The sequence below is a fragment of the Salvia hispanica genome, chromosome 5 (genome assembly GCF_023119035.1).
Source record: "Salvia hispanica cultivar TCC Black 2014 chromosome 5, UniMelb_Shisp_WGS_1.0, whole genome shotgun sequence".
NCBI classification, from domain to species: domain Eukaryota; kingdom Viridiplantae; phylum Streptophyta; class Magnoliopsida; order Lamiales; family Lamiaceae; genus Salvia; species Salvia hispanica.
In genome coordinates this window covers 23,089,148-23,112,831 of record NC_062969.1, presented here as the reverse complement: position 1 = coordinate 23,112,831, position 23,684 = coordinate 23,089,148, and the positions used below count along the sequence as shown (strand labels likewise).

The following is a 23,684-nucleotide window of genomic DNA, read 5'->3' as shown; positions in this document are numbered from 1 at the left end:
TTACATTTATTTTATTTTCTCTAATTAACAAACAAAATTGCATTACTTAAAATTTTGTACTGTCAACAACAGGGTCAGTTCCCTTAGAGCGAAAAGAGCATAATTAATATAGTTTAAATGTAAATTAAACAAAAAAATAATATAGTTATAATATTAAATTACAGACCTAGATTAGAAAAAAATCAAGAAATATTACTTCATAAAAGATTTAAATTTGATAAAAAAATTTTTTATTTACTTGACTTATATGAAATAATAAAAGTAAAGAAATAAAATTTGAAAATCGATTTTAAAATTATATTTGCTAAAAAAATTTATACCAACAAATTTTTACTTGACTTATATCTATCTAGGGGAGTGATCAATTGCTAACTCATCACTTAATTGCTAACTACAACTAATTTAAGGCCATAGGATTTTAGAAAACGTGTGGTCTACAATTTGCCACGTGTAATTTTTGTTTTTATTAATAAAATAAAAAAAGATAAAAAAAACGTCAAATTAGGGTTTTAGATGAAAATGTCAATATAGTGTTTTGGAAATATCAACACAATGCTTTGAGAATGTCAACACAATGCTTTAAGAATGTTAATCCATTGCTTATATTGACATTCTACATGTATTATATTGACATATTTTATATAGTATGTTGACATTTCTGCTTTACGAAAAAATTGAAAAAATTTCGAATTTTTTTTCAAATTTTGACGTCGGAACATATGCATGTATGATATCGTTGGAATCCTTATAAAATTATTTTTAATTTGATATATGTTATATGAATTTAACGTTTTGGGATTTCTTTTAAAAGTTAGTTATAACTAAACATGTAGGTAATTGTCATTAATACCCCTATTGATATTTTATGGAATTAAACCTATGGCTTTATTGACTTTTTTGTTGATCGTGTTGACATTTCGTGGTTGATGATCTAGGCCCTTAATTTGAATATCTAATGGTTATTATTTAGTTGTAGTTAGCAATTAGGTATTGCGTTAGCAATATAACACTCCCCATCTATCTATCTATACATATATAAAAGGGGAGTTTTGGAGAAATTAACCAAAATGCAATTGTGAATTGTTTATTAAATTTCTTAGAAAATGAAAAGTTTTTTAAATAAAATAACATAAATGCTAACCATTAAAATTGATGATCAAATTATATAAAGTAATTCTTCAGTTAACATTATAAATCCAATTAGACCTTTCCCCTACGCAATTAATTTGATGTAATAGAGTAAATAGCATAAAATAGAACAGAACACTTTTTATGGTTTCTTATTTTATTTAATTAAAATTATAAAATTAAATTGGGCCCTTCGTCTACACAATTAATTTAATGTAGTTAATGGCGTACGTTAGTGATAGGAAACATTAAAAATAATTTGTTTATAACAATAGAATAAACGTTTTCTAGACTCCTCATTCTATAATCAATATTCCTAATGAACAGAAGAATTTGAAGGGTCAAATAAAATTTATACGGGAATAAGAAGAGACTCATAAGCTTATAAAACAAGTATAAGCGAATCTCTATATATACCAACAAAATCAATGCATATTTTACACTCTTTGAACTCTTATCTCTTTGTGAAGGGTGCAAGTTTAGACTCGGCTAATAGCATCAGCAGCGGCGAGAAGGACGGTGCTTGTCCGTCCGTGCCGCTGAGCACGGTGCCGTCCGTCCGCTGATGGAGCTCTTCCGTCCGTGCCAGCGGCACAGCGCTGCTCTTAGCTAAGAACACGTCCGTGCCGCTGAGCAGCCCTACGTGGCACGCCCTGATTGGCCAACGGCATAGCCGTTGGCAAATTCGTTTTTTTTATTTTTTTATTTTTAAAAAATTCGAAATTTATTTAAAAAAATATTTTTAAATAAAAAAAAATATTTTCCCACTTCCCAAAAAATTATATCCGTTTTCTACCCACTTTTAATTTATTTTTCAATTTTTTTCCCCAAAATTCACACTTTCATCTATAAATACCCTCACTTCAACACAAAAAAATCACATTCTCATCTATTCTATCATCATCTACATTCTCTCATCTTTTTTTCTCATACTCTCTCATCTAAATTCCCACCACACTACACAATGTCCGACTCCGGCGATCACCCCTCCGGCAATCGCGGTTGGAACCACGATTGGTTCGACTCCGAGGCCGGATTTAGTCCGGAAACGCAATTTACGGCCCCTCCTCAAACTCAAGGTTCGCAAGCTCCGGGTGGCTACCGTCCTTACCCGGTGCACGACCTAAACGCCTCCGGGTTCGGGTGGACACCCGAACCCGGATCGGGAGGGAGCAACAGCTCTACTCCTACTCCTACTTCTGCTCCTACTCCTCCTACTCGTGGCACCCGCACCCCGTACACTCCGGGTGAGATGATGGCGATGTTCAAAGCCTACTTGGCAGTCTCCGAAGATCCAGAAGTTGGCACGAACCAGACCGGAGAAACGTATTGGTGGCGCATCACTCGTCTTTACAATGAAACCCGGTTGGGGGGGAACCATCTATCGCAATGATAGTATGGTTTGCAATTGCATCTTCAGATGCAACGAGGCAATCGGGAAGTTCCATGGGATTTACCTCCAAGAAGAGCGGTCGGCGGGGAGCGGCACGAGCGAGATCGACATCATCACTGCCGCCTTGGCGACCTACCAACGGGAGGAGTTCAAACCGTTCAAGTACCTCGATTGTTGGCAGGAGGGGCGCCTACATCCGAAGTATAGGGGCGGCATAGTAGCATCCTCCTCCAGCTCCTCCAGCAAACGGTCCAGGTCGGTAGCCCTATCCGACGGCGCCTCCGATGATGTGGCTACCCAGCTTGCCGGAGCTAACTTGGGTAGCCCCGACGCTGGCCCGAGCGGTTCCCGCCGGCCGGTCGGAAAGAAGAAGGCGACGACCACCCGCCGCCGCGCCTCGACTCCATCCGCCCCCGCTCCCGCTCCCTTTGTGCCTCCTCCACCCCCGAACAACTCGTTGTGGACCCTCTTGGGCCAACTCTATTTGAACGATACGTCTAAGATGACTCCGGAGCAATTTGCAACACATGAGCAAATGATTCGGGGTCTCAAGAGGCAATTGGGGTTAGAGGAGTAGTCTTCCACGTGTGTAATTTTTAATTTGTAGGATTTTAATTATGTATTTTTTTATTTTTAGGATTTTAATTATGTATTTTTATTTTTTAGTATTTTAATTATGTAATTTTTATTTTTTAGGATTTTAATTATGTAATTTTTATTTTTTAATGTATTTTTATAATGTAGAAATGTTTTTAATAATTGGAGTATTTAAATTGAATAATAGAATGGTGGGACCCTTGAGCTTGTCCTTAGCTAAGAGCACGGATGTGGGTGTTGTGCTCTTAGCTAAGGACAAGGAGTAAAAGTGGGTCCGGGCCCACCTCCGTGCTCTTAGCTAAGAGCACGGTTGGGGATGCTCTAAAGAGTGTAATGAGCGTGCAACTCTAAAAAAGGCACAACCCATCGTCGGTCACGAGTGCGAAGCAAGTGAGGATCGCCATCAACACGCATTTTTATGTTGAAAATAAACAAAATTTTTGCCTATAAATATGTTTTGCTATTTTCTTATTCACAACTCCATTAGCTTCTATTATTACATTATTGGATTTTTCTCCAACAAGAAAAAAGTATTTTCAATATGGAATTCGCATTCCTTCATGGGCTAACAGATCTGAAGTAAAAATTCTCTCCCTCGTCACATTAGATTTTTTACAAATGCCCCAAGAGTACGGTGGAGAAATCGAAGGGATTCATGCTGAGTTTATATTTCTAAATGAAAAAAGGTAAATATATCTGTTGGAACATATATACTAAAAAGCATTTTTCGAGTTTATTTTGAATTTGATAAATTGCTTGTATATTGTAAACACTCTTCATTTAATGAGAATAATAAATGTTTTCTTCATACTGTGTATTTTACTTTAATGGACATTGACCGTATTTAATTATATATTAAAATTGTATAATTAAAGCGCCGGAAAGTAAAATCAGTCTAAGTCTTCTACATTGAAGGTTGGGTCGTGGAACAGGTCATCACAGTAGGTGGCCCAACCGGTACCTTGTAGAAGTAAAACTTTTTCACAACCTAGATAGGCTTTGGCTACCTATCGTGAAAGGTTGCAGTGTCCATCCGAAAAGTCGTCTTTACCTTGAGAATGACTAGTGACATTGGTGTGGTATAGCATTGAATGGATCTAAAGTATAGACACGTCTTTGTTGCTATCTACTGTAAGACGATGTCTTGGAGATTTAATATTTCCTAATCTTTGTAATAATATAGGACACACATTATTTAATCATACGCTGCTTTGACTTATCAATAGGTGCGGGTTTTTCGTAACCCAATATTCCTGATATCTTGGGTAGTAGTAATTAATAACTAGTATGGTGTCAGTTTTATTATTACATTGAATCGTGTGCCTGCGTGGTTTGACTATATCCCTAAGAGGTGTTCGAGAGAAGTTCTATTATTCGGAAACCCGGCCGGTTTGGATTTAATCCAAGAATAAATAGAAAAGGAAAAGTATATTTTGATATACATCTCGTACTAGACAAACTCTTGGAAATAAAAAGATATTAATTAATTTAAAGTCTATAGCAGACTACAAATTAATTAATGGATATAGAAAGTCTTAGACACGGGAAATAATATATTAAAGAGGTTAACCCGGATTGCTTGTAATCAAGGATTGGATGGGCGGTCAGTATTTCTTCGATAGTGGCACAAGAAATATTCCATTGGCCTTATATTGAATTATGGGTTATAATTTAATTAGTAAAGAAGGTCCAATTGGGGAGGCCCAATCCAAGCCCCATAGATCCCTAACCTAGCCCATCATAAACTCTATAAATAAGGATGTAAGGAGAGGAGACAAAATACACAACACAAAACCCTAGCCTCCACACTTGGAATTTTCGGCCCTCTCTCTCTAATAGAGGAACTCGAAATTCCTCTTTGTGTGTTCTTGGTTTTTCTTGTCTTCTCCTTCAAGATCCTTATAATTTCTAAAAGATTCCTCCCACAAGGAATTTAGATCTATAGAGTTAAGGGTCATAGGTTAGAAGATCTTTGGTCTTGCATTCACAATCAAGCTTCAAGATCCACACATGGAGAAGTAGCAAGCCACTTCGATTCTTTGGAGAATCATTATTGTAAGTATTCAACATCATAATTTAATTTAAATTATGTGATTAATTGCGCAATTATATGTCTCTACATGTTCAAACATGAAATTGAATCGACCCACATAATCACCTAAATAGATTCTTTTGTGGATTTATGTAATTTGCAATTTCCACTGCCATTATCCCCAACAATATCTTCACCGTAGACATGTGCACAATTATTTTTTCTTTGCATGATCAAATATTAATCCCTTTTTCCGAATTCTTGATTAAAGCACATTTCTTTGATTTGGACTTGTACCTCTGCTGCTGCTGATCTTACTGATTCTCCGAGAGGCTGGGAGGAATCTGCGCTCAATTTGGCCGGAGATCGGGACAGATTTAACGGTGGCTGTTGGGTTTTCTGGAGACTGGCTGGAGCGAGATTGAGGAGAAGAAATTGGAGGTCTCAAAGGCGGAAGCTTTGTCGATTTGAGCTCTCAAAAGTTTGTATATCTGTGTATTTTTGGTCCCTCACGGAGACGCTGCCATGGAGGATTGTGGAAGCTGGAAAGAGGCATGCAGTTTGGAGGTGGGTGTAGGGGGTGGCAAATCGTGCGTGTGGTGTCATTATGGTGTTGACACGATAACGACATGGCACGATAACAACAAACACGAGCAGACCCGTTAAGAAAACTCCAAACACGAACACGAACACGACCCGCTACCCTTAGACACGAACACGACACGAACTCATTACCGACATGAACCACTTCGGATCAACACGACACGATAACAACACATATATGACACGACACAATAACAACACTATAATAATATTATTTCTAATATTAAATTTTAATTTTTAAAATTTAAAAATTTTAAAATAAATAAATAAAAATAATATTATAATATATTAATATTATTTCTTAACGTGTAACACGAACACGACACGAAGTTTTCGTGTTATTATCGTGTCGACGCGATAAGGACACGAACCCAGTAAGCTTTGACACATACCCATTAATTTCGTGCGGGTTCGTGTCAGGGACGGAGCCAGGAATTTATATAGGGTGAGGCAAAAATATACATAGGCAAAATTCAAGTATTTTAGATGGGGCAATTAGTGAGAAATTAAACTAAATATATTTTATTATATATATGTGAGGAAAATGGAGGAGGGGCATTTGCCTCTTCTTAATACATGTTGGATCCGTTCCTGGTTCGTGTCGTGTTATCTTGTCGTGTCAAAAATTGTCAGCCCTAAGTGGGGGTGTTGGATGATTTTTTATAAATTGTGTTAAAATTTATGGAGGGTAATTTGGTCATTTAATAAATGTTAGGAACGAAATAATCATTAAAAAGAAGAGAAAATGCATAAAAAATCGAAAATCCCTTATTTCGAAAAGTTCGCATGCCTCGGACCCATATTTTAAAAGGTCAGCGAAATTAATCCCTCATTTTGTCAGCAAATTTAATCCCTTTTTTCCGAGTTCTCTCCAAAAAGTGGAGAACTTGGACCACTGCTATTGAACAGATGTGCAAAAATATCCTCAAGGATTAAAAAGCATTCTACATAATCTGACTTGATACTTAATTTCACCAGGCTCATATCACACATGGGTAATTCTTTTTCTTTTTTTTTTCTCAAAAATGATAGCATATACTTGGGGATTAAAAAGCATTCTACATAATCTGACTTGATACTAAATTTCACCAGGCTCATATAAACTGCCATTGCTTTTGCTTAGGTACATGTTCTATTGGAAGAAATCAGAGCTCCAATAAATCTATCAGGCCAAAGGATTAAGCAGAAAAACTTTAACTAAGGTAACTCACTTACATAAATAACTAACATATGTGATGAATGTAAATATAATTGTCCTAAGTATTTTCTCCTACTAAATCACGTTAAATACATGGAATTAAACTGTTGGTTGGAAGAAAATAATTTGTTTTGCTTTCTGGACTTCTTGTATGCTTTATTTGCTTGAAAAAATTCCTTGAAATCAACCTTTATATGTATACTTAGTTATCTATGTATAATTTACGGTGTTAAAGAATTAACTCAACTAAAGATCTGATCATGTGTACATGAGAAATTAATAAGTTAAAAAGTGTGTTATTTGATGACTGAACTTGCTGATGTATAGGAAAAAGTGTTTATAGACAGCCTGATGTTGGTGCTAGAATTTAAGTATTATAAAACATTAACTAAATAATAGTATAGGAAAAGATTCAAAATACATGCTTCATTAAAATCCAAAGACATTGTCCAAAGCACCCTCTAAACTCAACCTATGATCTTCAATAAAGAATGCTCACTGGAATGTTGATTAAAAAGACAGCTTGGCAAGATATATAGCTATAATAACCGATGAAAACTTCAGAAATGATCAATTAGATATAATACCTACATGAAGAGTACAAATCACAAAAAAAGGTTATGCAAAAACACTAAAAACTAAACAAATACCTCAAGACATAAAAGTTCATCAGTAGATTTCACAACTGTCACCAAATCCATTGTTAACCTTTTTTCCAGAATACTTCACAACACATTTCTGGCCAAAGAATGACTGATCATTATAGATGTTATAATAAGGAGTTTAAAAATGTGTAAGAAAATAGAAAAGAAGAATTATATAGGACAATGCTGAAAGTTTACAACCTAAAATTTAAATACCTCTTCTCAAAATCTTTAAACTCAACAACACCAGTGTTAATATACACCTTAGATGCATTTATATTGAGTAGACACCACAACAGCAAATAATGAAATACTTTTGAGAGTTAAGAGAGTATTACACCTAAATAGATTGAGCCTACATAGCTGAACAATAATAATAGGAAGCTTTCCTTTGTCATTCTCCATTTCTTCTAAATATTGATCAATCGTATCCTCCCAAAGAGTATAAAAGATTCTATTGTGGCTGTAACAATGACAAAAAAAACTAATAGTATAAATTAGAAGCAATAAACTCAGAACATAAACTTAAAAGAATATATATATATTCAAATTTTATAAAACAGAAAAACTTAAAATTTTAGAAGCAATAAACTTAGAACAGAAACTTAAAAAGAACAGAAATCCAAGCTAATGATCTCCTTCTTATTCCCAGGCATTGCATCATCATAGACAGGAACGCAACTGACTTTTATCACGGCGAAGTAACCGGATGATGCAAAAGTAAAAAAATAGAGGCATGGCTAAGTTCTTGTAGTAGATATTTCTGCAAAAAAAGATTCAAAAGTTAAACCAATAACAACTAATCGAATGTTGCAGGTTTGAATCTTATACATTTTGAAGAAGATAGATGAGGAAGGTTGACTGAAACGACAGTAGGGAAAACAAATCAGAGAAGAAAAACTCGTTTCTGTTAAGCACACCCAATTCCACTTACACCACTAAACAACACCTCCTAAATTCATGTCGCCAAAAGAAGTGGGTCTAATATCTTGGGATGGAGGGAGTATATTTTACAAAGCAAATGAAATTTTGTGATATTGTCTTTTATTTTTAGTCATCGTACATTAAGCTCTCACATTTCATTTTTTTCAACTTGTTGAAATTTTTAATGCCACTAGTCATTTTTTGGGTTGCTAGTAGTAATATATGAATTGATTTTCATTCACTAAAACCAATAAATAGCTTACCGAAGAAGCATGCCAGAATTTATGTAGTTTAGCGGATAAGATGCATTAAATGAATTTTATCCAACTTTTACGATAAATTGAATTGGTCACTGAAAACAAAAACAAAACTTGATTTTCTTTGAAAGTACAATAAATGATCACGTTTCAACCAAGAAGAAGGAATTGTGTGTTACAGCAGAGAGTTTGCAGTTTTATTGAATAATCGTTGGGTTGTGAGAGCAGCAATATTGAGATGTAAAGTTCTATGATGAGTTGATTGCTGCTTGTATCTGCTCAAGAGTTCTCCCCTTGGTCTCAGGCACCACCTTTATCACAAACACAATTGCAAGTGCATTCACACTTCCATAAAGAATGAATGTTCCTGCAATAATCCCATTACATTTATCACTCATCACAAACATTCAACAATATAATAAAAGCAGCCTAGTTTCCTACCATAGGAGCTCCAGCTCATGAGGAAGTTGAAAGTGTAAGAACAAGCCCAAGCACCAAACCAGTTCACCAGTGTGGCAAGGCTTCCTGCAACTCCTTTGATGTTTATAGGGAATATCTGCACGATGCTCCTCGTCTCATTTCAACATGTTTATCACAGACTGTTGTAGAAAGTTTTCATACCTCAGACATCACCACCCATGGAACTGCTCCCATTCCAGCTGAGAATGCTCCTATGTAAACCTAGTACATATCCACAAACACGAAACCTTTCTTCACAAATATTCCTGCCTTTTTTTATGAGATGCAATGCAACTGCAAACTTACCAATATGCCACTCACAGCTAGCGCTGGAGCTGCACCGGGTGCTATTCCATACTCCTGATACCGGGGTGTCTCCTCCTCAATAACTTGTCTCACAAAAATCGAAAAAGTAAATAGTATTTACTTACCTTGACAAAGAATGAGCTCCCTGTCAGCAGACAGCCTAGGACCAGTCCTGATCCCGAAATCTGGACAAAAGAACAAAAGACATTCTTGCTTCAAAATTTAACAACCATTGCTACTTGTTTATGAACAGCTAAAACTGATACTTACCACTAGAAGAGGTTTTCTTCCTGCTCTATCGATGAAAGCAGCGCCTAGTGCTGTGATTATCACCTGAAGAATCGCGTAGATTATAGTTCCAAGGTCAGCTGGGAATCCTGTGTAGCATCACAGCGCATATACAGATTAAATGGTTACGACTTAAAGATTGCAAGGGACTGACTTGTTTCTATGTGTATTACCTGCAGACTCGAAGATACTGCTTGTGTAGAAACAGACTCCATTGATTCCTCCAAACTGTTGGCACACCATTAGTCCTACTCCTATCTGTTTTCATCGAAAAATTGTATGTTGTCATATGAGAGCGAGAAACACCAGCCAAATATCGCTTTTGAAAGGCTACCGTGACTGATCTCAAATATCGCTTTTGAAACAAATCTAGCAGTTTGGCTTTTGGAAGCCTCTCCAATGTCTCTATATAGTCCTGTCAGTTATACATTCTCATCTTCACATATCTTATCACATCTCAAACTACGGTGGAACTTAGTTATTTCAGTTCGTGTATACTTGGATTTCTGCTGCCTCTGCTGATACATCAGCATCCTTTCCCCTAAGCCTATGCAGTGACGACTCAAACTCCTTCTGCTTTCCTTGCTTTGCCTGAATAGATGCCAGCATGTAACCTTTTTTCCTTTTGAGCCTGATATATAAGACGAGCAATCATGTTCTTACCAGCCATCTCGGAGACTCTGGGATGATGCTGAGACCTACAAGCAGAACAGCACAAGGAACTATGCCTGCAGCACTTTCACAAGTGAGTTTCCTAATCAAATTGTATGCATCTAGCATATGACTAGGATGTTTCAGTATAATTTTACCTACTAATGCTAGAGTCCTCCATGCCAGCAATGTGCCTATGATGAAGGATACAGATACTCCGGTACAAACCATAAGCTATAAAGTTTGAAGATGAGAAATAGCCTTACAAACTATAACTAGTGAATCAAGAATTGCCACTTGTTTTTGGACAATATGTACCTGATTTATGGTTGTCAAAGCTCCTCTTAAATCCTTTGGGGAGATCTCAGCTATGAACACCGGAACCTAGTAACCAAATGCGAAAACATTTAGCCTATGTCTATGGTGTCAACATTGTGTTATAGAATAGCAGCAGATTCTAATTTTACCACATATGAAAAGACTCCCATCCCATATCCAGTTGCCAGTCTCCCAATGTCAAGAAGCAGGGCACTCTGTCAATATTATTACAGTTTTGCTAAATCAAGAGTTTCTTAGGAACATCTAGCTACTAATTGTAGTAATGGATGATACCTCAGCAAAGTAGATCGAAAGCCACCCTGCTGTACAGAATCCACTTGATACTATCATTGCCTGCTTTCATTTTCAAATTCAAAATAGACTTTTAACTGTGATGCAACAGTTTACAAATCATAGATTCTTGATGTCGAATACGATGATCTTTTTTCTTGGATCCCAACAAACTCACCCCTTTACGGCCTATGTAATCTGCGATTTTGCCACTTGTGATTGCCCCAATCATCGCTCCAAAAGTCAGTATGGAGCCAAACAATGAGTACTGCAAGGATTTATTTATATAAAAAAAAAGAATCTTGAATCATCCCACTTGAGCAGTTACAAAAGCAACATCAAATTCAGACATCTTTGTTGAAGCATTTGAATGAGAAGCAAAGCTAAAAATGAAGTATTGACTAGATTTGCAAGTTGTGAGCAACCTCAGCTAAGGATAAGTTGACATCTTCTCTGATAGCAAACTGAGTAGGAGATGAATACCCTGCCTGTGAAAACACCAAAAATCAAGAGTGGGGGAGAGGAGGAAGAAGAAGAAGTTAGATTAGATTAGACGGGAGTGACGTACGCAAGATCCGAAGGCGTAAGAGCCACAAACTGCAACAAATGTGCTGAGATACACCATGCATCTATCATCCTTTTTGGAGTGCTTCTCCTCCTTTGGTGCTGCAATAAGTGGAGCTCTAATCTCTACTCCATCGCAGTTTTCGCCTCTCTCCACATCTTGCTTACCAGCCATGGCCTTCTTCTTGGCAAGAAATATGCTGATCAGAATTTGTGGTTGGCGCCATATATACTTGCAGGAACTAACTTTACACTAAAAAAATGGAACTCTATACTTTGTTGACAGATCTGCCCTCAGCAACAGCATTCGAGCAACTTGGATATTTGTGGGAATCAACAAGCTATTTTTGACAGCCAAACAATATTTTAGTCCTGTTTTTTTTTTGACACTGATCATAAAAGCAATAATTATATTGATTGATACAGAGAAAGAGAGATGTATGATAAAAATTTCAATTGGTCTTATCTTACTATAAATGAGGTTGTCACACACTATAAATGTAAATGAATGGCTTTAACTCATTATCCGATCAAGTTGAATTTTCAACACTTTTTGTTCAATAACTAATTTTTTAACGAAGAGGATGAATCACTTATTTACTACATATGTACATTGAAAATATTACTAAAAAGGGCTTCTCCAACTAATTATTTATATGTTCATGTATTACAAATTGTGTAACTCACATGTGGTGGGTACATTTGTTGGGGCCAAGAATCATGTAAGAAAATTCCCTAACAAACAATAAAAAATAAAAAAGTTTTTGATGCTATTGCAATCAGACAAAGGTATAGTTAAACTGTTTGACATGATCAATAACAAGTTGACAAAAGCAAAAATATCTTCACCGACGACAAATGAAGCTCCCCACCTATCACTTTTAACTGCATACAATCCATCTCAATTCTTGCAAGGCAAAAATATAGGGTAGGGAGGCCTTCTCTATTTCCAGATAGGTAAAGTTCTAAAATGTTTTGTACTTTTGAAAAATTATGTATATTAAGAAAGCTAACATAAAATATACTATAATCATATTGCAAAAAACTGAAATAAACAAAGTAAGGGTTTTTTTAAATAAAATAAATACTTTAGTTTTGTCTTAATATGAAATCCTTCTAAAGTATTCTGTATTTATTAGTGTATATATATAAGAAAGATAAAAGATTATATATAATAATATCACAATTTTTTTTTTTTTTGCAGGATTGTTCCTTTTACATACAACAGAAACAAAACTAAACTTTGCAGCTTATTAAACCATTCATGGTTTCTGCAGCAACACTATCAACTTCCAGAGGTTGCAAGAAGTCTTAAGATGGAAGATGAAGTTTCTAGATTGTTCTATGTAGAGCTTATTTCTGCTTGTATCTGCTCCAGGGTTCTCCCTTTGGTTTCAGGCACTACCTTGATCACAAACACAACTGCAAGTGCATTCACTGCAGCAAAAAGCATGAATGATCCTGCAATGATTGTTAAACCATCACGATCAACGGATAGAACTGTCGGCTTTGATGGAAATGTAGTCTAGTTTCTTACCATAAGTACTCCAGCTCATGAGGAAATTGAAAGTGTAGGAACAAGCCCATGAACCAGACCAGTTCACTAGTGTGGCAAAGCTTCCTGCAGCTCCTTTGATGTTTAGTGGGAATATCTGCGTAAAAAGAGGCGATTCATCGTCTCAATTTAACATTTAAGTTTATCACAGTTCAAAAGAGTTAGTAGTGTCATACCTCAGACATCACCACCCATGGAATTGCTCCCATTCCAACTGAGAAAGACCCTATGTACACCTAATGTCCACATGTTACTTGGACCAAAGTTTCTCTATTTCTCGTGTTCTTCGAAAATGCAGGAGAAGAGAAAGAAAACTTACCATGACACCACTCAAAGCTAGTGCTGGAGCTGCATCAGATGCTAGTCCATGCTCCTGGTTAAGAATATATACTTATTTCATTTTGGAAGAATTTTGAAAAATTAACAAACAAATACTTACCTTCACATAGAATGAGCTTCCTATCAACAGACTACCTAGGATAAGTCCTGAACCAGAAATCTGAAAAAGACAAAAGGAAAGGATTTGCTTACATTTAAGGCAATAAGAAAAACAACATTACTTGTTGCTAACTAATTTCTTACCACTAGAAGAGGTTTTCTTCCTGCTTTATCCATAAACGTAGCAGCTACCGCGGTGATTATCACCTGCCAGATGGAATGTTCTTACAATTTAATCAATCTTAGAAATGACTGCAGTCGCCTCAGAACTAACAGGATGAAACGAGCTACCTGAAGAACCGCGTAGATCATGGTTCCAACATCAGACGGGAATCCTGCACAACATTATACAGAAACACTCAAGATTCGGTTTTGTGGAGAATATATTCATCTTTTTTTATCTTACCCGCGGCCTCAAAGATACTGCTGGTGTAGAAACTGACCCCATTGATTCCTCCAAGCTGTTGGAACACCATTAGCCCTACTGCTATCTATTTCACAAATAAATAAGATATGGTAATCAGAAAGAGAGAGGGGAACAGATGGAAATAGAGGGTTTAAGTGAAACCATGAGTGAACTCTGATATCGCCTTTGAAACAAATCTAGCAGTCTGGCTTTTGGAAGCCTCTCCAGTGTTTCTATATTGTCCTGTTCAGGGATACACTCTCATCTTCATATTCATATTCTTTAGGGAAAATGAAGCATGATGAAACTTGGGAGTTTTCGCATACCTGAATTTCGGCTGCTTCTTCTGATACATCAGCATTCTTTCCCCTAAGTCTACGTAAAGACGCCTCAAACTCCCTTTGTTTTCCTTGTCTTGCCTTGACATATTCTATCATGTTATGGTTTTCCCAATCATAGTAATCTAAGACATGAAACAGTGCATTCGGATTCTTACCAGCCATCTTGGGGACTCAGGGATGACGCTGAGACCTACAAGAAGAGCAGCACAAGGAACTATGCCTGCACCAGTTTTACAAGTGAGTTTCAGTTTCATATAGATACATATATATAACTAGAATGTGTAGTATGTATTACCCACTAATGCTAAATCCCTCCATGTTACAAGCGTGCCTACGATGAAGGATACAGACACCCCAGTAACAATCATAAGCTGCAAGTTGAGATAAGATGAGAAACAGCCTTGGACTATTGGGACAAATCTTGGTTTTCTACCTGGTGTAGTGTTGTCAAAGCTCCTCTCAAATCCTTGGGGGCGATCTCGGATATGAAGACTGGAACCTAGTAACCAAACACGACGACAATTGAGCCTACGCCTCTGGTGTCAACATAGTGCATATCTTAAATTATGTGATGGATTTTACCACATAAGAAAAGACTCCCATCCCATATCCAGTTGCCAATCTTCCAATGTCTAGAAGCAGGGCATCCTGTGAAATTATTACAGTTTCTGAATCAAGAAACTGGTTTCTTGGAATCTATTACAAGATTCTAGTTGTGAGGTAAAAGTAGTATTGGGTGATACTGATACCTCGGCAATGTAAATCGATAGCCACCCCATCGTACAGAATCCACTTGATACTATCATTGCCTGCTTGCAATTCAAATGCAAAAGACTCTTAACTTTGATCACACAACAGTTTGTAAAGCAAAGATTCTTGATGATGGATGCAGCTAGGTAGATCCCGAAAAAAAACTCACCCCTTTACGGCCTACTTTATCTGCCATTTGGCCGCATGTGATTGCACCAATAATTGCTCCAAAATTCAAGATGGAGCCAAACAATGAGTACTGCAATGATAAAAATAGAATCTCGAATTTATTATCAAGTTGAAATATCAAATTCAGACATCTTTGTTTGAAGCATTTGCGCGAAAAAAAGAAAGCTAAAATGAAGTAACCTCAGCTAAGGACAAGTTGATATCTCTTCTGATAGCAAATTGTGTGGGTGACGAATACCCTATCTGCAAAAAACACCAGTGATCAAAACAAAGCACTTACAATAAAACACAGTTCATGAATGTGACGAGAACGTACACAAGATCCGAAGGCGTAAGAGCCAGAAACTGCAACAAATGTGCTGAGATAGACCATGAATCTATCCTCATTGCTGCTCTTTTTGGAGGGCTGCCCCTCATTTGCTGCTGTGAGAAGTGGAGCTCTACTCTCTTCTCCGCCTCTCTCAACGTCTTGCTTACCAGCCATGGCTTTTTTCAACTATCACTGATCACTAGCCTAGCTGGAGATGTGATGCAGACCAGAGTTCGTGTCTTGTTTTTACTTCATTGAGAAGCGGTGACAAACATAGGCTTGAATCAAATTCAGTTAGCTTTACAGCGAGGGGTGTGACATTAAACTTGATGCAAATAAATTTGATTTATATAATCAGAAGCTATACTAATTTGTTTTTTCTTTTTTATAAAGTTCTTGGTGATTCTTGAACAAACAAGGGGTTTATTGTAAGCAATGAGAATCTGAGGTATTATATATACACTACGTATCACGCAAATATTCCTCTCTAACAAAATAAATACTCCACATTCTTTACTCTGGTTGTACATTCAATTCATCGTTAATTGAGGGAAATATGTCTGTGTTCTAGTTTTATTTTGATGGAGATTAGCAGATAAAATCGCATAATCAAGAATGATTAGGCAGATTTAAATTCGAAATACGCAGATCTTCAACAAATATGCAATGATATAAACTGGATATATAAAGCAGTATGATAACAATGTAAGTGATCCAAATGCCATTGAATATTTAGAATGCATACTTGCTCCTGGCCACGGTAGCAGAATTGGAGAGTAATCTGAATCTGATTATTTAGTCTCAATTCCAGTATAGTACTACCAAGATCATAAATTTTTATGAATATTTAGCAAATTTAGTTGCAAGTGATGTATAATATCAGTGCATTCGAAGATAGTGGATCTGGAGATCTATTTAATTGGTTTGGCTAAACATATAAATCAATTCCCTGCTAAAATGAGAAACCAAACCGGGCAAAAACACATCTAGTCGATTAGGCTGAGCCTTTTCGAGCCAGTAAAAAACGGGTCGGACCATGTTTGAGTAGTGAGTCTAGTGAGAAAGATAATCTGGCTTCATTTGGGGCATCAACCCACAAGAACACATAAAAATACATATTTGTACAAAAAATGGAAAATAACTATACAGCGTGTGATAAAACACTTCACCCCAATGCTTTGAACAACAATTGTTCAACTTATAAAGAATCATTGCCATGACTATACATCAACCAAAAAAATGAGCCTGCTCGAAGGAAGCTACCTACCACTTTGGTTCTCATCTTCCTTCTCCTCCTCGTGCTCATAAGTGTAAGTTTGATACCCAGCAGGCGTCGACAGAGTACCAGAACCACTACTACTCACAGACCTCTCGATGTCATCAAGATTCGCAATGAGAGAAATCGGCCTTTCAGGTATTGAAGGGATGGCCACGTCTGTATCCAACATCTTCACAACCTGATCCATTGTCGGCCTAGCATATAGTTGAGGGTGCGAACACAGAACAGCCACCAACACATACTTCTCCACAAGCTCCGGAGGGCCCAATTCCGGCATATCCTCTTCCACTACATCCAAAGCTCTCCCTTTCCGAACCAAAGACCAGGCCCAGTCAGTCACTAGAGTCGGCTGTCCATCATTCACCGCAATGAGTGCTTTCTTCCCACTCAAAAGCTCAAGCAGCACCACTCCAAAGCTATAAACATCACTCCTCTCCGTCAACTGTCCATACAACGCATACTCAGGTGCCACATATCCCATTGTCCCTGCAACTCTAGTGCTCAAGTGTGTCATCCCCTCTGGTGTGAACTTCGCCAATCCAAAATCCGCCACCTTAGGCTCAAACTTGTCGTCCAACAGAATGTTACTCGCCTTAATATCCCTATGAATAATCGAGGGCTGTGCACCAGAATGCAGATAAGCGAGCCCCCTAGCCGTCCCAAGGGCAATCCTCTGGCGTATAGGCCAACTCAACTTGTTCTCCACCAACCCAAACAAATGATCATGAACACTCCCATTCTTCATCAGATCACACACAATTATCCTCTGATGACCCTCCAGATGCGTAGTGGCCGTGCAATATCCTCTCAAAGCAACCAAATTTACATGTCTGACACTCGCGATTACCTCGACTTCATGAGTGAAACTAGCATCCCCTGCTGCAGAGCAGTTCTTGAACCTCTTCAATGCAACTTCAGAGCCATCAGGCAAAACGCCCTTATACACATTTCCATACCCTCCTCTCCCAATTATATGATCCCTAGCGAAATTTCTTGTGGCCGCCTTAATTTCGTCGAATGTGAACCTAATCAATGTTGTGCTAGCACTAATTGAATCTAATCCAGAGCTCATATTAGTATCGGTTCGCATACTTTTCAATTTCTGCTTCAATAATCGTTCCTTCCTACGCCGAACGAACCAGAACACAGCAAACCCTAGGACCAAAATCAAAACGCAAGCAACCACTACAACAGAAATGACAATCTTCTTCCTCTTGCTATTCGATTTGGGCGATGTGAAATCGAGATTGAACAAACACTTAGTCGTACCTACATCGGTGGGGCCGAATTGATTGGAGAAGGCCGCGGCGTAGATGAAGGGATACGCCGTGCAATCGGAGACGTTCCCGATCGACGCTCCCTGCAGATACGACGCCCTAATTCTAGCGAGCTTGACGGTGCAGGAGGCGCAGGGGGAATTGTTGAGGAGCGACTGATTGCAGGCGGCTTCGACCTCGTCGAGGGCGGGTCGAGGCACGGCCTTCTCGAACTCCTGGCGCGTGGTGATGTTCATGCAGCCGCGGGCGATCCACGGCGTCTCGAAGCCGCAGCGGCTGCGGATGTCGAAGCCGGAGACGTACTCCCCGACGAGCGACTGGTAGACGCCCCAGCACGAGTCGGCGGAGTCGAGCGGGGGTAGGAAGGAGTCGGTGCGGCGGAGGTGGTCGGCGAGGACGAGGCGGAGGCCTTGCAGGATGTACTGGCACTCGGAGTGGGTGTCGAGATTAGGGCGTTTGGAGTCCGGCGCCAGCCGCCGCAGGAATCCAAAGTGGAGAGGGCATTTGGTGTCGTTTTGGAGGAGGCTGCGGCGGTGTCCCGAGAAGGACGCCGATTGGATTATTAGTAATTGGGAAAGTGAGAGTAAAAATAGCAACAAATAAATGAAGCGAAGCATCTAAAATTGAGGAGATGAAGGGATGAGCGAGGCTTGCAATTGTGAGAAAATGGAGGGGAGGTGAGTTTCATTTGCAGCTGCAGGTGGCGGCTTAGCAACGATGACTAGTTGCAGACTGCAGAGAGAGAAGGTTCGGAGAAGGCGGCAATTTTACCACTGTGATTTTCATCTATTTTTTTAATCGAATCTGGATTAAGAGTGTCGGCTTGATTGTAATATGAAATTAACTACGCATGTTAATTTCTAATTTTTATAAGTAATTTTAATTAAGCGAGCACGTGCAAGGTAAAGGTAGAAAGTTGGGATCAGCAGTTGAATTTTTTGAGACTAGTGAGTTTCTTGGTTCTTTCTATTGTAGACTGAGAATAGTGTAATGTTGATCATGAGTCGTTAGATAATCATTTGAGTAACTATCATCAACAATTACTTGAGATACATCTGTCGAAGATTCAAGAGGTTGTTAAAGTCAATTACGCACAGGAATATCTTAATTTCGTGCAGGAGTATATCTTTATATAGGAATATAGGAATTCATGTGAGAGGTAGATGATGAATAAGTGCAGGTGTAGACAGATAATATTTTCGTTAAAATAAGAATTTGTCATAGTAGACCGCATATGTACAATTCTTTAATTACGTCTAAATATACGCCTACTCATCTGGATATCATTAATAAATTTGAATTTGGAATATAAAGATGCTGATGCACGGCGCTCTTCAAAGGATAAATTTGTCATTCAACGATCTTATAAGTTAAATGCACTCAATTTTTGGAGTATTGTCAATTGTCATTGTTTTCAACTTTTCTTAGGGTATTCAAGTCTAAATACACCAACTTTTGGACTATTTTGAATTTTGTACTACTATTAAATTTGAAAATAGTGAATAAATACATGAATTTTGAGATCGTAGTAGTAATTTTTCCATGGCTGAGTGATTAAAAATACTACTACTATAATTTGTATATATCCTCAATAGTCACTACTCATAATCAGACATTTTCTAGATATCTGTTATGATAGCCCCATACACAATCCATATCGATTGTCCACTACATTTCCGTATGTGGCAAGTTTAAAACACTAACATTGATCCTAATTCATTGCAGCAAAAAAGACGATGACATCACCTTAGCGGCCCCCACACTCCGGCCCGACAATTGATCCTAATTTATGGGAATAAAGAAGGCAGCATCTATAGCTATTAAAGTATTTTATTTAGTCGATCTTGAAAATTTAAAGTATTAATATTATAGTCAAACAATTGTTTTGTAGGAATATAATTTTCAAGTTTTAATGTTAAATGTATTTACTATTTAGCTCATAATATCCAAAAATTAATATGGGTATATCTCATATATGCTCCACCAAGTTTGGCCCAGATTTAAGGCCCAATATTAAATTTTAATGCACACTGTTTTATCGCAATCTTAAAATAGTAATCCCTACAAGTTGGAATATTTTGATGTAATAAGTTTCCAGAAATTGTGGCTGACGAATTGGAATCCACAATTTCCAGTAGGATTCTAGTTTCATACGCCAATCAGAGTCCCGTGAAACATTTTGCAAACGCAAGATGTAGTTGTGCTCGGATGTACATTTAAATTGTAATCTCTTTGTCCATCATTACATGTTTGATTTGAGTTTGGTATAAATATTAAATAAATATAAAGAAAAGTAGGTGGGAAATAGTATGTGGAATGTAAGATCCATTTTTATATATTCCCTCCGTCCTACAAGAATATATTCTTCTAAATTTGAAAACTATTTTCTTTCTAATGGGATGAGAGTCATTCTCTATTAACAATACCTTAATTACTTTTTCTTTATGCTTCTCTTTCAACTAAAAATACATATTATTGTAGAACGAAGGGAGTATTAGTTTTATAATAAAATGTGAGTGGAATGAGTTTGTGGAAAGTAAGGTCTATCTACCATTTACAATAAACGTAATTGGGACTTCTAATGGCAGACGGAGGTAGTAACTTTTTATGAATAATAAATTATGGCGTGTATTGTACAAAATGTTATTCTTTTGCATTTTAAGTCAAAATTATTCTTCAATGCCAAAGGCAAAGGGAGTCGAAAGAGGCGTAGAATAGATGAAGGCTAAAAATCGTTGGACAGTAATAATAGTAGTTGGGATGTAAGTAATTTTAAAATGTTTTTTTGGGTGATGAATATAGACTATTGATTGAATCAAGAAAGGGACAAAAAGTACTTTTATTTTTATTTTTGCAAATCAATTCGATGAGATTTAGTATTTTTCTTCTTCTTATGCAATGAAATTAAGTGTGGGTTACGTAAAGCCCACTTAAATTAATTTTGGGAAAGTGGCATTGATTTGATAATTTTATTATTGGATCGGTGATTTATAAGAAAACATGGGACAGCTATGATCGGAGTGAAAACAAATTAATTATTATATACTACTACTACATTACGTAGGTATAATAACAGTCCATTTTAATTTAGTTTTTAATACCAGAAATGCCAAATTAAAGAATAATATAACTAAAAAATCTAAATGGTAAGAAATCATACTTTAGGGCTTAAATTTATCTAACATTTGGATATTATGTGTCGTGGATGAATAAATTGAGTGCGACAGCCATTGTGCAAAAGTAGCTTTATAATTTAATTGTAACTATCAATCTTAACCCACCCCATTAAACAAGCCACCTACAAAAGGAGTATACTTTCAAAACTGAAATATCATGGAGTACAAATTAATTAAGATCAAATATTTAAAAATGATCACCAGATAACGTAGCATAGATAGTCACAACGAAATCAAATAATCAATACCAATATTATGTTCGATATTCATGATTCAGAAAGTAGTTCAACATTAACAAATTGGATTATAATTAAATATGATTTCACCAATCAATTAATAGTAAATAAGTTGTTGATTTTCGGTAGACATGTGTCATCTTCACATCACAGAATTATGAATTATGAATACTATATTGGTGTAGACTGTAGAGTAATTAAATAGACGTGACTGTAAATACACGTATAGAAACTCATACCAACACAAATGATATTGAGAAATGGAACATAAATAAAACTAATTCATTTAATTTTTTTAGCAACCACGTTAGTTCTAGTTTGATTGAAAAATAGACCGATGTTAGATTCCATGTATAAATCGAGATGATTCGTTTCTAGTACCAATATTTTAAAACGGTATATATTATTCACACAATAATTAATCATGTTTTGGTCTCTAGCTAATATAGTGAGCATTTTCAAAATAAGGTATCCAATTTTCACTATTTCTCACAAAAAAAGTGAAAAACCTAAACCACATGAAAAAGTTGTTTTATTTGCCCCGCTTGAGATAGTAAGTAATAGTAGTACCTGAAGATCGGAACATAAATCTTTTTTTTTAACGAAATTGAGGGTGTGTGAAAGAAAAATTGTAAAAGTTTACCTAAGAATAAAGAAAGGCGACTCGTCGATTTGTTGCCTAATTATGTCAAGCAACCAGTAAATAAAAATTTTCTCGAATTGAGAATTTTAATAAAATATGGAGTACTAAGTTTTGACGCACATTTTATAAAGAACACGAAAAGTTGTGAAGAATAATCAACTCTACATTTGGTTTTATGAGTTCAATTAGTAAGAAAACTAACATGAGATAATACTTTTTGGGGCAAAGTTAAAATAAAAAACTTATGATGTTGTATAGTACTTCTTTTCTTACTTTAATTTTTTTTTTCATTTTATTTTCTATTTTAATTAGTATTATTTTATTTTATTTTGCTATTACTTTATTATATCTTCACTTAATATGCTAAGAGCATCCACAATAAGGTTCTAATTCGAGTGACCTCGGTCGAGACTAAATCCACAGACCCTACTATAAGTCAACCCCGATCTGATGATCTGGATTTAAAAGGTAAATTTAATAAGTACTTCCCCGTCCCATTACAAATAAAAATTTGCTTTTCGGCATGGGATTTTAGGGCACTCCCAATGGTTAGGCGTTATTGTCGGCGAAAAATCGCCGAAAATCGCCGGGCGTTGGAGGGAAATCGACGATAATTCGGCGATAAATCTACCGATTCATCGCCAACTCCCTTATTATCGCCGATTTATCGCCGAATCATCGCCGCCCACTGTGGGCGCGATTCGGCGATAAATCGGCGATAATTTTTTTTTTTTTCGCCAACGGCTAACTCTCCTCCACTATATATAATTCCTCCTCCTCCATTCATCACACACAATCTTCATTCTCTCTCTCAATTTTTCAATCTCATTATCTCAATCTTCAATCTTCAAAATTATGAGTTCAAGTAGGAATAATTTCCGAAAAGGTAAGGGCAAAGAGTCGAGTACGCAATTTCCCACTGATGAAGCAAATCAGCAGTGGATGAACTCGTTGTTGTCGATGGGTTCTCCTCCCGGCCAATATCATATGCGGGTCCGTCCCCATTGCAGACTCCTCCGGTGCGCAGACTTTCTCCGTACTTCCAGTCTGCCCTCAGCATGCCCTCTCCAACCGACGATGTGTATCGCCCCCAGATAGTCACATCGTTGTTCGACACCCCTGGATCCACCCCAGACGACGAAGGATCTCAGGACGCGACGTACACAACGGATCCGACACTCAGCACGGACGACTACGAGGTGGAAGAAACGCCCGCCGAGCCGCCTTCCAGGAGGGGAAGGGGAAGGCGCCGGCGCCGGCGTCGACGGCTGCGAGAATCGATACGGCTTCCGATGAGAAGTCGAAGCGGGTAAGGACTACTTACGTCTGGAAGAGTCCGAGCTTATAGCCAACTGCTGGGCGGACACGACGCAAGACTCGGAGCGCAGCAACTACCAGACTGAGCTCGTGTTCTGGGAGCGGGTTGCGGAG

The 23,684-nt window shown here is 37.3% G+C and overlaps 3 protein-coding genes across 6 annotated transcripts; all 3 read right to left on the bottom strand.

Annotated features, from left to right (window-relative positions):
* Window positions 1-8,872: 8,872 nt before the first annotated feature.
* On the bottom strand, window positions 8,873-11,887 carry LOC125188916 (sugar transporter ERD6-like 7). 3 transcript variants are annotated; one of them, XM_048086015.1, is made up of 17 exons: window positions 11,658-11,873; window positions 11,515-11,577; window positions 11,268-11,357; window positions 11,093-11,152; window positions 10,948-11,013; window positions 10,799-10,864; window positions 10,639-10,714; window positions 10,493-10,557; window positions 10,328-10,420; window positions 10,164-10,244; window positions 10,003-10,087; window positions 9,812-9,918; window positions 9,667-9,726; window positions 9,542-9,595; window positions 9,398-9,457; window positions 9,218-9,332; window positions 8,873-9,143 (listed from the first exon to the last, which is right to left on the bottom strand). In XM_048086015.1, the coding sequence occupies exons 1-17, from the start codon at window positions 11,826-11,828 to the stop codon at window positions 9,025-9,027; spliced, it is 1,431 nt and encodes a 476-aa protein (XP_047941972.1). In that variant the 5' UTR covers window positions 11,829-11,873; the 3' UTR covers window positions 8,873-9,024. The 3 variants fall into 3 exon arrangements, 1 of the variants encoding a protein (XP_047941972.1); XR_007170801.1 differs by having other exon boundaries at window positions 9,110-9,143; window positions 9,218-9,483; window positions 11,658-11,887; XR_007170802.1 differs by lacking the exon at window positions 8,873-9,143 and having other exon boundaries at window positions 9,244-9,332; window positions 9,398-9,483; window positions 11,658-11,887.
* Window positions 11,888-12,765: 878 nt separating this feature from the next.
* On the bottom strand, window positions 12,766-16,575 carry LOC125188917 (sugar transporter ERD6-like 7). Of its 2 annotated transcripts, none has more exons than XM_048086017.1 (19): window positions 16,388-16,575; window positions 15,649-15,920; window positions 15,513-15,575; window positions 15,313-15,402; window positions 15,143-15,202; window positions 14,976-15,041; window positions 14,827-14,892; window positions 14,689-14,764; window positions 14,549-14,613; window positions 14,379-14,471; window positions 14,215-14,295; window positions 14,053-14,137; window positions 13,938-13,981; window positions 13,791-13,853; window positions 13,648-13,707; window positions 13,528-13,581; window positions 13,385-13,444; window positions 13,191-13,305; window positions 12,766-13,114 (listed from the first exon to the last, which is right to left on the bottom strand). In XM_048086017.1, the coding sequence occupies exons 2-19, from the start codon at window positions 15,814-15,816 to the stop codon at window positions 12,996-12,998; spliced, it is 1,428 nt and encodes a 475-aa protein (XP_047941974.1). In that variant the 5' UTR covers window positions 15,817-15,920; window positions 16,388-16,575; the 3' UTR covers window positions 12,766-12,995. The 2 variants fall into 2 exon arrangements, with proteins under 2 accessions (XP_047941974.1, XP_047941975.1); XM_048086018.1 differs by having other exon boundaries at window positions 15,649-15,891.
* A 121-nt stretch (window positions 16,576-16,696) lies between these two features.
* Window positions 16,697-18,979, bottom strand: LOC125188915 (probable LRR receptor-like serine/threonine-protein kinase RKF3). Its single transcript, XM_048086014.1, has one exon. The coding sequence runs from the start codon at window positions 18,813-18,815 to the stop codon at window positions 16,902-16,904; it is 1,914 nt and encodes a 637-aa protein (XP_047941971.1). The 5' UTR covers window positions 18,816-18,979; the 3' UTR covers window positions 16,697-16,901.
* Window positions 18,980-23,684: the final 4,705 nt, after the last annotated feature.

What these genes read in the sequence shown, in the direction of transcription:
- LOC125188916 (XM_048086015.1), bottom strand. Translation starts at nt 11,828, where the DNA reads ATGGCTGGTAAGCAAGATGTGGAGAGAGGCGAAAACTGCGATGGAGTA. An exon ending in CAGAGTCTCCGAGATGGCTG is followed by an intron (nt 10,421 to 10,492) that starts GTAAGAACATGA and finishes GCATCTATTCAG; the next exon opens with GCAAAGCAAGGAAAGCAGAA. An exon ending in GATATTTGAGATCAGTCACG is followed by an intron (nt 10,088 to 10,163) that starts GTAGCCTTTCAA and finishes CGATGAAAACAG; the next exon opens with ATAGGAGTAGGACTAATGGT.
- LOC125188915 (XM_048086014.1), bottom strand. Translation starts at nt 18,815, where the DNA reads ATGCTTCGCTTCATTTATTTGTTGCTATTTTTACTCTCACTTTCCCAA.
- LOC125188917 (XM_048086017.1), bottom strand. Translation starts at nt 15,816, where the DNA reads ATGGCTGGTAAGCAAGACGTTGAGAGAGGCGGAGAAGAGAGTAGAGCT. An exon ending in CTTACGCCTTCGGATCTTGT is followed by an intron (nt 15,576 to 15,648) that starts GTACGTTCTCGT and finishes TGTTTTTTGCAG; the next exon opens with ATAGGGTATTCGTCACCCAC. An exon ending in ATAAAGTAGGCCGTAAAGGG is followed by an intron (nt 15,203 to 15,312) that starts GTGAGTTTTTTT and finishes AATTGCAAGCAG; the next exon opens with GCAATGATAGTATCAAGTGG.